Source organism: Chrysochloris asiatica, unplaced genomic scaffold (genome assembly GCF_000296735.1).
Source record: "Chrysochloris asiatica unplaced genomic scaffold, ChrAsi1.0 scaffold00134, whole genome shotgun sequence".
NCBI lineage: Eukaryota > Metazoa > Chordata > Mammalia > Afrosoricida > Chrysochloridae > Chrysochloris > Chrysochloris asiatica.
In genome coordinates this window covers 9,018,487-9,031,608 of record NW_006408652.1, presented here as the reverse complement: position 1 = coordinate 9,031,608, position 13,122 = coordinate 9,018,487, and the positions used below count along the sequence as shown (strand labels likewise).

General features: G+C 42.2%; 1 protein-coding gene across 1 annotated transcript in view; it reads right to left on the bottom strand.

Moving 5' to 3' along the window:
• The window catches only part of AFF2 (AF4/FMR2 family, member 2), a 559,120-nt gene that overhangs the window by 141,189 nt on the left and 404,809 nt on the right, over nt 1-13,122 (bottom strand). Inside the window, exon 9 of the mRNA XM_006869732.1 lies at nt 7,070-7,107. Within this exon, the coding sequence (XP_006869794.1) occupies nt 7,070-7,107 (38 nt within the window). The remainder of the gene's footprint in view (nt 1-7,069; nt 7,108-13,122) is intronic.

Here is a 13,122-nt window from a genome sequence, read left to right as displayed (position 1 = left end):
CTGTCAGGCTCGAACCTTGGACCTTGCAGTTCGCATTCCAGTGCTTATGGTATGGAGAGAGCACAATTTATTTGATGCAGCTGTTTCAATAGATGTTTATTGATTTCTTTCCAGGAACTGCCCTTAAGATGGCCAGACTGGGTAGAGAGGGAGGCTGTGGAGCTCATGGATGTAAATGCCACATTGTCATGAAGGGAATGTGCCAGGCATCTCACGCCTTGCCCTGTGAGGCTCACTCACTCACTGGGCATGTCTGGGATCTCATCCTGAGGACCTATTCCTGTCTCTTACTCCACTGGGCATTGTGCCTCAGGGGATTTGCAATTTATAAACATTGACTTGTCCGTTACAACGTAAAAGAGACACATGAGTTACGTTATCATTTCAGAAGTGGGAGATTTCTTTCCTTTCCTTGGCTGACTTTTTAAATCATGTACTTATTTTGAGTACTCTTGTTAGATACGGGGCAGAAGTCCCTGGGTGGTGCAAACGGTCAGCACACCTGGCTGCTAACCAGCTTCGCTCCTTTGGCCAGGAGGCTTGATTGTGGAGAAGTGTGTCTCCAGGCATTTAATTGGTGGAACTAGGTTTACTGATCTACAGAGTTAGAGCTGAATGCCTTTGGACTGAGGCTTATGGTGGAATGGTGTGTCCTTTGGGCATTTATCAGAAGCACTGAAATTGCCTGGGTCTATAGCCATACCACCTTCAACATGCCTGATTTCATCCAAAATTGCCTGAGCAGGGCAGAGGCTAAGGGGCACTGTGGCCGAGGACCAGAGAGAGAGGCCCGCCTGTGGGCATGACTGCCCTAGCCAAAGAACTATGTCCTGAGTATTTCTGATCCTGAATTGAAACCCATTAACTTCCCTAATAAACCCCCTAACTGTGAGGATGGTCTGTGAGTTCTGTGTGGCCATTTCTATGAATTATCAAACCCAGTAGAGAAAACAGAAACTGCCTTGGGAGGGATGGTTGGTATTAGAGTTAGTAAAGAAGATAAAAGGCCGAGAGGCAGGGCTGACCTCAACCTCTTAAGAACTGGCCTTGGGCTGATGAGTTTGATTCTCAGTTCCCCTTGGTGAAGTTAGAGGTGGTCAGATACCATTTTCATGCCTTTTTACACTTAGGGTGTGCAGCTCTACTCTGGCACACAGGGGATCACCATGAGTCAGAACTGATTCCCTGGCAACTGGCTTTGTGTTTTGGTTTTTCTCACACTACCTATGGAAGCGAGGCCTTCACATGGTCAATTTATTTCATAAGAATATGAGCATCTTATTCTGTGTCCCATTAAACACTCTTCCTACAGAACAAACATATTCTTCTAGGCAGACATGTCTGGACAACTTTGGGTGAGGCGAAGTTGAACAGGCTTCTTCCTCTACAATTTCCTGCTATCTGTTGAAAAGGCTCCTTTCTCTATGACTTCCTACTATCTGTTACAGAGAACAGTGGTGCTCTAGGAAAAGCCTGTGTAAGTGGATGCCAAACCCTCTGGGGATGGAGTCTTGGTTTGTACCTCTGCACACAATCCCACAAGACTACTGTTTGGCAGTACACAGTTCAGAATTCACTGACTTCTCCTTTGGCATGAATGCTGATGTCTCCACTGACGCTCCATATCACTGGGAGGTACATGTATCCGAGAGCATCACAAAAGGTACAGACTCAAGCTACACAATTATCTTTGGTCACAAAGGACCATTTAAGATTCAACCCAATGTCCTTGGAGGCACATTTATCATCTACTGAATATCTCTCTCTCTTTAGTACTGCAATGATGTGACTTCTTAGTACTTACTGTACAGTGATAGAGGGAAATGTATGTGTGTGTGAATGTGTGTAGAGAAACACTTCTCTGAACTATTATGCAATATTTGTAATGTTTACACATGCATGTATCTACATAAAGCTGTAAGCAATAAATTATTTTCCTAAAATGAGCCTAAGTATAGATCAGACTGTCAAGCTATGGTTTCCTTTAAGAGGTGGAAGAAACCCATGAGGCTTTTTGCTCCCACAAATATTTACAGCTCGGAAACACTACACAGGGATGCTGTGATGTTTCACGTTCAGTCAAAAGCTGGAGCTCTTCAATACTGTTTGACTCGACCAAGGCCATCGCCTTCCTCTGGATGGCCCCTGGAAACCCTGAGTCACCGCTGATTCTCCGTCCTGGTTTCCATGACCAGGCAGCCTGGGCGCCTCATTTCCCCCTTCACCTTGGCACCAATGATCCACATCAACAGTCTTTATAGTCGGGGTGCAAATGCCTCCTCCCCCTCCCCACCTGCCCCGATAGAGCTGGTTGGAGCACATTTATTCCTCAGAGCTTCCTCTAGACTTTATCTGCACCCCCACTTAAAAAATACATCACTCCCTATCTTGTATTTTGTTATTTAGGAACTGATTCTATCTTTCCTCATGGACTCTAAACTTCTCGAGGGTAAGACCTGTGTCAGATTTATTTTTAATTGCTTCAGCATTGATCACAGTTCCCAGAATACTGTAGATCCTCTATAAATATTCATCAGATGAATAAATGAATAATGCACCAACATCACAGTCAGGGAAATATTTGTGGCTATTTGTCACTTTTCAATAATGAAACAACAGTATCTATGACATGGATCAGTTCGTAAATAAAGCTGTAATTTCCTAAGCACAGTGGCTCCTAATACTGGATTGTGAAAGACAACAACTGTCTTGTCAACGTGGAAAAAGCAAGGTAGCATGCGAAGTATGGCAACTGTGCTTTGTTTCTCTCTTTCTCTCCCTCTTTTGGTAACAGATGTCAACCTCAGTTAAATTCAAGTCAACTTATTAGCACATGGCTTTTAGCCAAAAGCCATTCACATTTACAGAAGTGTACCATCACATATGTCTTAATAACAGAAATGTGTTGTATGTTTTTTTTTTTTTTAATGTCTGTGATAAGTCACATATGGTAGGAGAAATCTATACATGTCTCAGGCCTTCTTGTCACAATGAAAGCTTGGAGATGGTCCCTATGACATATTAACATACAAGGGAAAGTCTCTTTGATGCATTAAAGAACCAGAGTCTTCACATTCAAATCGAGCTTTTGTCTGGTTCCTCTATACTGAGAACTACACCAGGCATCTATTATCCCAATCACTGATCTTAAGACCTTTCCATTTTGATTGTTATCCTCAGCGATAATAGATAATGTTTCAGGGCAAAGTCATTAGTGTATCCAGACACACTGCCTCCTTAAATTCACTAAACATATACTTCATGTTGTCTTTATGGCGTATAATTAATGAATGCCATGGTGATGAAAGACGCTTACAACTATGAAGGCATTAAAAGTAAAGTGAACAAGTGGATAAGAAGAGAAGAGAGGCAGACGAATAAATATTCAGAGAGGAAAACAGACAAACTGAGTTGGTATTGTGATTCATTAACTGTCACCCTATTTCAAAGATGATTTAGTCTTTGGTAGATGTTGGGAAGGAACAGAATTTTAGCAAATACATATGCCCTTGGAAATATAGCCATTCATACATAACTGGAAGGACCAGCAGAAGTTTCTAGATATGTGTTGGCTGTTGATGCAACAACCACAGAATCAGAGTCAGGTGATTTCTGAGGTACCATTTCTTATCAATGGATTTACAAAAGTCGTTAAGAGTGAGCCTCTTTGTGCTGGGTGAGAATCAAGAAGGACCTTAGCCAAAAAAGACCTGATCACATGAAAAGGGTTCAGAAAATATTCACTCTTTTTAAAGACCAGAAGAGAGGACTGATGTTTTAACCTTCAGCTCTCACGAAAAAGCTTTCATCTGTGGCTTTACCAACCTGACCAACTAGAGCACTGCTCAGCAAACTTTTTCTAGAAAGGACCAAACATTTCATGTTTCCTGCCTTGCAGTCCATTAGGTCTCTGGTGTAGAAACTCAGCACTGCTATTGTAGCACAAAATGAATGAGCATGACAGTGTTCCAGTAAACCTTTATTTACGGGCACTGATATTTGAAGTGCATAAAAATTTCATCTACCATAGAGTAGCTTTTATCTTTTGAGTCCTCTTCTTCCTTTTCCCCACTATTTAACAGTGGGTGGATTCAGCCTGTGGGCTGGACTTTGCCACCATGTCACACAGCTGCTCATCTTCACCAATTGTGTTCAAACTTCTGAAAAAAGGACGCCACCAAATTTCTTCATTTCCAGCAACACTGTACACACTTTGTGTTGTACCAAGGGGCTTTAAAAGTTTGCAAAAAATGGAATTCACAGATACTGCCATTTTCCCACAAACTTTTTGAAATCTCCTTGTATGCTCAAAAAATCTCTCATGTGAATCCTTGCCCAGAAGATCAAACCAGTAATTGGTCACAGGCAAAGCCGAAAGAATGAAGCAGAGAAAGGTGGGAACATTTTAAATGTGGTGTGAGTCAAAGACAATAGAGACTGGATGACTTAGTCAGTTTCAACATACCCACCTTTGTGATTTGATGGTGAAGCCATCAACCTAATTGAGTCTCCAGGGCAGGCTCTAGAAGAATTGATTTCTGGGATGTGTTCAACTGGTTTTCTTGGACATTGATTCAGAAAACATGTTGTTGTTCAGTACCAGGGAGTCGGTTCCGACTCATAATGACCCTGCACAGGGTTTCCGAGACTGCAAATCTTTACTGGAGCAGAGAGCCTCATCTTTCTCCCGCGGAACAGCTGGTAGTTTCAAACTGCTGACCTTGAGGTTAGCAGCCCAGTTCGTAACCACTACGCTACCAGAGCTCCTTAGAAAACATGTATGGGACCCTTAGTCTATATCCAGTGTGTAATTGAAATTCTTTGGCAGACATCAGAATTGAAAATGTACCATTATGTATATAAAACTTCAAAAAAATCCACTTCTGTTCAGTTGTCAGTCAGAATTGAACCAAGTTTTAGAGTTTCTACTTCTGAACTTAGGTCTTAAGAAGGCCTCTCTTCGAAAAGAGGCCATATGGTTGCCCTGGGCAAGTGAGTTTGATATCATGAGCTCAAACACAACAGGACACCCAAACCCAGGGTTTAATTAGAAGACAATGCAAACTCATAAGCACTTTGGTACGTTAGTAAGCAGATTTTCAAGTATCTTTTAAAACCAAAAGCTTTATTGTTGTAGTTAAGTGCCATCGAGTCGGTTCCGACTCATAGTGACCCTGTATAGGATTTCTGAGGAGTGGCTGGTGAGTTTGAACCACTAACTGTGCCATTCAAATGGACCTCGCATTATCCTACAGTGCCACACTAGGACTCCAAAAGTTCTATATTCTATTATGAATCCTTTGCGTCTTCCAGTTTTCCTGATTTGTCTCTATACCATTTCTTTAATTTCTAGACATTATACAGAGTTGGCATTGTGAATTCACAAGAACTCAAAAATATAATTATTGGCTGGTTTGAATCATCGTCAGAAGCAAAGAGAACACTGGCCTAGTGTGCAAGCCAGAAGACTAAAATTTAGGGTGATAAACTGTCCTGTGCTCAAGTGTATCTCCACACCTTCGAGGGCCCTGTCCTGCTCATTGTGACCTAGGGCAGATAGACCTCTACATGCAGGCTGACTAGAGGAAAGGGAGTCCCGGGACTGAGTATCAAAGGTCACTAATGGCCCATCCAGGGACTGCAGCTGGGCCTTTGCCTCACTAGCACCATCCTCTAATCCATGGAGCGCTGGCCACAGGCTGCAAGAGAGAATTTCCTTTAGGACAGTCGGCAAAGAAATCAGGCTGCAGAGACAATTTCCACCCCCCCCTCCCCAACAGCACCACCATTCCTTACTACATTCCAGGGCCATTCCTCCAGAGGCCCACAGAACCCTGATAAGAATAGCTAATGGCCTAGGAACAATAAAGCTATCCAAAGAAGACACTAAACCTTTTGGAATATTGAATGAGGGTTTGGATTTAATGGCAGGCCAAACACTACCTTGGTGTCTTGGCAAAGGTAATTTGTTCACAAATGGTCTTCCTGCCTTTGGCATTAACTTGACACCTTCTCCCAGAAACCATTAAAAATGAATGTGCCCCAACCCCTCTAAAGATGAGGGGACTTCACAAAGTGCATGGAAAAATTCCATTATCCTTGAGTTCCATTGTGTCCAAGAACTTTGTGAAGCCTCCTCATACTTGGTACCAACTGCAATGGAAGTCAGCTGCCATGAACGACTATAGTTCCTTCTATTGCCATCAAGTAGATTCGGACTCATAGCGACACCACAGAACAGAGTAAAACTACCCCATAGAATTTCCCAAGACTGTGATCTAAATAGAAGCAGACTGCCACATCTCTCTGTCACGGAGTAGCTAGTGGATTCGAACTGCAGATCTTTTGGTTAGCTGCCAACTATAATCAGGCCAGTACCAATCCAGTAACTAGAGCCACATGGCTGGCTGGACTGATGACACTGTAGTGAGACGTCACAACCTCAAGTGGCAAGGCAGACATCCTTCATTTGCAAGCCTCTCTTCTAGAAGTGACAGAAAGTCCATATTTAATAGTGTCCCATAAAATGCCTAGGAAATAGCTTTCTGAGAACTAGAAAAACCTTTAGTTAAACATAGTTTTATGAGCTTTTCATTAACATAAGCAGTCAGTTCTTGATGCCGAGGTACCAAACTTCCCCACATGGCTTAAAATCACTTGGCACCCTTTCAGCCATTTATGTCTCTGTCATAGGCCCAAGGTTTGCAATGAAAAACAGTAATCTTTTTACTGTGTGCACAATCCAATGGCTGAAAGTCCTAGGCATTGAATATGATTCTAATAGTATTTGGCAACTATACATGGGTAGTGAACATTAATTTAGGTAAACTGGGTATAACTTGGGGGCAGTTCCTCATAAGGGACACAGGGATAAATCAAAGTTGGTCCCTACTCATTGGAGTTTTGTGTTTTGTGTTTTTTTGTTCTTTTTCTCTTTTAATAATTATGAATGGACATAAACTCAAAACACAAGGTCTCTTTTATGAACTTTTGTTTTTTACCTTTTTGCATGCATACAGGGAGTCCATTAAAGCACAAATGTTCAACTAATAAAATAAAATAAACTTACTTTCCAGGATTATTCTTAGGCTTTGCTTTTTCAACAGCCTGTAAACAGAAGAAAGAAGAAGAAGAAACAAGTAATTAGACAACTAGTTATCAGAACAATAGGTCATAGAAAGTGTTGTGCAGAAACACGAGGATGCAGCCAAAGCAGAACAGAGACTCAGAAAGCAATTTTCATCTCCTGGGGAATGTGGCTACTTGTCCAAGTGCACCTGTCAGGGCCACTACTCAGGCCTCCTCTCCTCAACTTATCTTACCCCTGTTTGTGCCTGATCGATCTGTAATGTTAGAGGGGGCAGGTGGCTGTAGAGGGAATGGCTTGCAGGCTTATCCTGGACTACCAGATTTGGGGCAGAGCACCTGACACCTGATCGTATCTGCACAAGGATAGAAACGCCAAAGTGCCCATCTCCAAAATCATTTTTATTAGCCGACACCATAAAAGGGCAAGGGCTGACCAAATCCCTACATCAATTTCCTCCTATGAAACCTTTAAGAAAACAGACCAGATCTTCAAAATCAGGAAGTCTCTGGGCCTCTTGGCCTGCGTCGCCTTTGCCATGGAGCCTGGTTCCAGTTTATTGCTGAACCCATTGATCTGTGTACAGTCCATTTATCATTCATGAAAAGAGCTAGTGATCTTCACAGTATATTAGAAGAAACAACGCAGATCATCTGTCAACAGCCCTCTTATTTCTGTTTCCCTCTCCACAGGGATTTCATCTCCTTCGATTCTTCTGGAATTAAAATGTTGCTAAGCAACACAGCTGGGGGTGCTGAAGGCAGAATGGCTACAGTCTATCAAACTGTTTAAGCACCTGGAGGGGTTTAGTGGTGATTTTTTTTCCATAATTCTGTAGTATAATTATGTAATCAGAAACAAACTTGTATTTCCTAGACTTTTTCAGGCAATAGGAATACCATTTACTGCAGTGTTGAACTGCCAGTTTGACAACCTCAGGGTTGTTTAGAACCTTTCCAAAGTACCCATTTGGGCACCTTTATATCTGTGAATCCTGGAGGTGGGGGAAAGGCTAAGGAGAAGATAATATAGCTGTAATTAGAAAGCAGAGGAGAAAACATGCAATCTAACATTGGATTTTTCACAGCAGGTGACCAAGGAATAAACATACCATACCCTTTGACATGTAATAACAAATCAGTGCACTTTCAAAGAAACTTTTCTCTCTCTCTCTCTCTCTATATATAAGTGAATCCTTTCCCAAGTTTCAATGGTAGGGTTAGAAATCCAAGTCCTTCTGGTTTATGAAGTCTCAGGTCCTGTTGCTGGATACTGCTGTTTTGTGCTGTCGAGTTGTTTCCAACTCATAGCGACCCTGTATGGGGTTTCTGAGCATATAAATCTAAAGCAGCAGAAAGCTCATCTTTCTCGTGAGAAGCAAATGGTGGATTCAAACTTCCAGCCCAGTTGTTAGCAGTCCAATAGATAACTCACTACACCACCATTAATATTTGGGCACTTTCTTTGGCTAGGTAGGGTTCAGTTTTGGCAAGTGTTAGGGTGGCAAGTACTAGGATAGGGAATGTGGAGACTCTGTAGGATAAGCATGGGACTGTGAATCACAAAGTCAGCAGTTTGAGCCCACCAGAAGCTCCTTTGGAGAAAGGTGATGTTTTCTGGTCCTGCAAAGATCTACATCCTCAGAAACCCTATGTATGATCCCTATGAATCAGAGCTGACTTTACAACAATTAACAACAACAGGTTGCAAAACAAAACAACCCAAAACTAGGGAATGAGGTAACAGGTTAAAATGACAAAAGAATAAAATTGTCTGACTGGCCCAAAGAACTCTGACATATATTAAGGAGGTAGAAGCTTGTTCCTGTACTGTTGTGGTCATTAAGTACCATGGAGTCACTTCCGACTCATTGACCCTGTATAGGGTTTCCAAGGAGCAGCTGGTGGGTTTGAACTGCCACATTTATGGTTAGCAGTCCAGTGCTTATCCTACAGTGCCACACCAGGGTACCGCTTATAGTGTGGATTCTGCTAAGTCCATGAACAAAAGAATCAACAGATGCAAAGAGTGAGACCCATATACTCACATCTGCTTAGTTATAGATTTAATTGTGCCCTCACCAACCACCTCCCTCAAACATCTGCTGAAGTCCTGTAAATATGACGTGGCTTGGAAATAGGGGTTTTGAAGATTTTCTCAGTTAGCTTAATGGGAGGTCACATTGAAGTAGGGTTGGTCCTAACACCATCAGAGTGGTGTCATTATAAAAGACAAGAGGAAAAGAGAGATCCACAGAGGGAAGAATGCCATGTAAGCACTGAGTTATACTGCCACAAGCCAAGGAATACCTAGGTTTCTTAGAAACATGTAGACGCAAGAAAGAATCTTCCTCTAAAGCAGGAGTCGGGAAGGTCTGGCCCGGGGGACATACAAGGTTGGCAAAATCATTTCTTTTGGCCCTGCCAAGGCAACCACAGTTCCAGCCATCACATTTTGTTGTTGTTGTTAGGTGCCATCGAGTCGGTTCCAACTCATAGTGACCTTATGCACAGCAGAATGAAACACTGCCCAATCCTGGGCCAACCTCACTATTGTTGCCATGCTTGGGTCCATTGATGCCGCCACTTGGCTAATCCATCTTGTTGGGGGTCTTCCTCTTTTGCTCTGACCCTCCACCTTTCCAAACATGATGTGCTTCTCTAGTGACAGGTCCCTCCTGACAATATGTTCCAAGTATGAGAGACGAAGTTTGGCCATCTTGGCCTCCAAGGAACACTGGCTGCACATCTTCCAACACAGATCTGTTGGTTCTTTTGGAAGCCCATGGCACTTTCAATATTCTCCTCCAACACCACAACTCAAAAGCATCAATTTTTCTATGGTCTTCCTTATTTACTCTCAGTTTTCGGATGCATATGAGGTTATTGAAAATGCCATGGCTTGGGTCAGGTGCACCTTAGTCCTCAAGCTGACATCTTTGCTCTTCAACACTTTAAAAAGGTCTTGTGCAGCACATTTGCCTAATGTAATACATCGTTTCCAAATTAGTCAGGATAGGGGAGCAAAAGTTAAAAGGATTGTCTGAGTTTACTGTAAGGTTAAATAAATATTACTATAATAAGATACCACAAAGTGGGTGACTTAAAAATGAGAGAAATATATCATTTCACAGTTCTGGAGGCTGTAAGTCCATAACTAGTGTGTCAGCAAGGCCATGCTCTCTCCAGAGGCTCTAGAGAAAGGTGGGAAACCTTCTTTCTGCCAGGGCCATTTGTATATTTTTAACATCATTTGCAGGCCATACAAAATGATATACAAATGGCTCCTGGCAGAAAGAAGGTTCCTCACCCCTCTCTAGAGCATGGCCCTGCTGACACACTAGTTCTGGAAAGCAATTCATATCAATGGAGAAAAGATTGAAGTTGTCAAGGACTTCATTCTTCTTGGATTAACTATCAACATTCGCGGAAGCAGCAGTCAAGAGATCAGATGACGTATTGCATTAGGCAAATGTGCTGCACAAGACCTTTTTAAAGTGTTGAAGAGCAAAGATGTCAGCATGACATGGATCAACCTTTTTAAGTCTCTTACAATTCCAACAAGTCTGATCGAGAAGACTTGGGTTGTCATAAAGTAATGGACACGGCATTCACGTGGTTTCCAGACCCTTCCAAAGCCTACTGGATGGGTTAGTATGGACAGATCACTGGAATAAGACACAGGAGGGGAGACATCAAAATGACCGTGCCTAACCTAGCTTTGCTTCAGAAACGTGGCTTCTGAAAATGTCTTTTCTCTTCTCTGTGTTACAGGACCATTAATTAGTCCAAACAGTTCTTCTCTGATCAGGAGGGCCAGAATCAGGCTGACGCCAGTATCTCTGAAACATATCTTTCTCAACAACTATTACAGGAAAATAAATATAGCCCTATTCTTTTTCTTTTCTTTTTTTTTTTGCGATTGCTTGGGTTAGTGACTGGAAATGTCTATATGGAGTGTATGGAGTGATTCTCTTCCCTTTGGAAATTAACTGAGGCCCATCATGGAGCTCCAACAGCTCTACTCACATGTGTGCACATCACCTGTCATTTCTGAAATGGTCAATGGCACTCGCTTGATGCAAGACACAGCTCAACATTTGAATACATCACTTTCACCAAAATTTGACATTTTAGGTTACGCGGAGAATTGGAAAAAAAAAACATTTATAAGTACATTGTTGTTTTTAGGTGCCATCAAGTCCGCACCTACTCATAGTGACCCTGTGCACCACAGCACGAAATGCTGCTCAGTCCTAGACCATCCTCATAATCATTGCTATGCCTGAGCCCATCGCTGTGCTGATCCATCTCATTGGGGGTCTTGTTCTTTTCCTCCGACCTCCTACTTTACCAATCATGAAGTCTTTCTCCAGTGACGGGTCCCTCCTGGTAATATGTCCAAAGTATGAGAGGTAAACTTTGGCTACCCTGACTTCCAAAGAGCACTCTGGCTGTACTTCTTCCAAGACAGATCTCTTTGTTCTTTTGGTATTCCAAGGTACTTGTGATATTCTCCTCCAACACCATAACTCAAATGCATCGGTTCTTCTACGTTCTTCCTTATTTACTGTCCAACTTTCACATTTATATGAGGCTATTGAAAAAGCCATGGCTTGGGTCAGGTGCACCATAGTCCTCAAACTGACATCTTTGCTCTTCAACATTTTAAAGAAGTCTAGTGCAGCAGAAAGAACCAATAGATCCGTTTTGGAAGAAGTGCAGCCAGAGTGCTCCTTGGAGACCAAGATGGCCAAACTTTGTCTCTCATACTTTGGACATATTGTCAGGAGGGATCAGTCGCTGGAGAAGGATATCATGTTTGGTAAGGTGGAGGGTCAGAGTAAAAGAGAAAGACCCCTAACGAGATGGATTAGCCAAGTGGCAGCATCAATGGACTCAAGCGTGGCAACAGTGGTAAGGTTGGCCCAGGATCAGGCAGTGTTTCATTCTGCTGTACATAACGTCGCTATGAGTCGGTCCGGACTCAATGGCAGCTAACAACAACAACAAGTACAGAAGATTTGCCTAATGCAATATGTCATTTGATTTCTTGACTGCTGTTTCTATGAGTGCTGATGGTTGATCCAAGCAAAATGAAGTCTTTGACAACTTCAATCTTTTCTCCATTTATATGGATGTTGTTATTGGTCCAATGGTGAAGATTGTTGTTTTCTTTACACTGAGATGCAATCTATACTGAAGGCTGTGGTCTTTGATCTTCATCAGTACATACTTTTTAAGTCCTCTTCGCTTTCAGCAAGCAAGGTTGTATCATCTGCATATCACAGGTTGTTAATGAGTCTACCTCCTATCCTGGATGTCTCATTTTTCTTCATATAACCCAGCTTCTCGGATTTTTTGTCAGCATGCAGATTGAATAAGTATGGTGAAAGAACACACCCTGGTGCACCCATTCCTAATTTTAGACCACTTGGTATTTCCTTGTTCTGTTCAAACAACTGCCTCTTGGTCTATGTTCAGGTTCCTCATGAGCACACTTAGGTGTTCTGGAATACTCATACTTCACAATGTTGTCTATAGCTTGACATGATCTACACAATCAAAAGTATTTTCATCGTCATAAAAGCACAGGTAAACATCTTTCTGAGTTTCTCTGCTGTCCTCCAAGATCCATCTGATGTTAGCAATGATATACCTTGTGCCATGTCCTCTTCGGAAACCAGCTTGAACCTCTGGAAGTTCTCTGTCAATGTATGGTTGTTGTATTACCTTTGGTAAAACTTTATTCACATAAGACATCAATGATATTGTCCAAGGATTTCCGCATTCTGTTGGGTTTCCTGTCTTTGGAATGGGCACAAATATGCATTTCTTCAAGTCAATTGGCCAGGTAGTTTTCTTTTCCAAATTTTTCACCACAGATGAGTGAATGCCTCCAGTGCTGCATCAGTTTGTTGAAATATTTCAATGTGTAGTCCATCAACTCCTGGTGCCTTGTTCTTTGCCAATTCTGTCAATACACCTTGGACTTCTTCCTTCAGGATCATTGGCTCTTGATTATATGTTACCTCC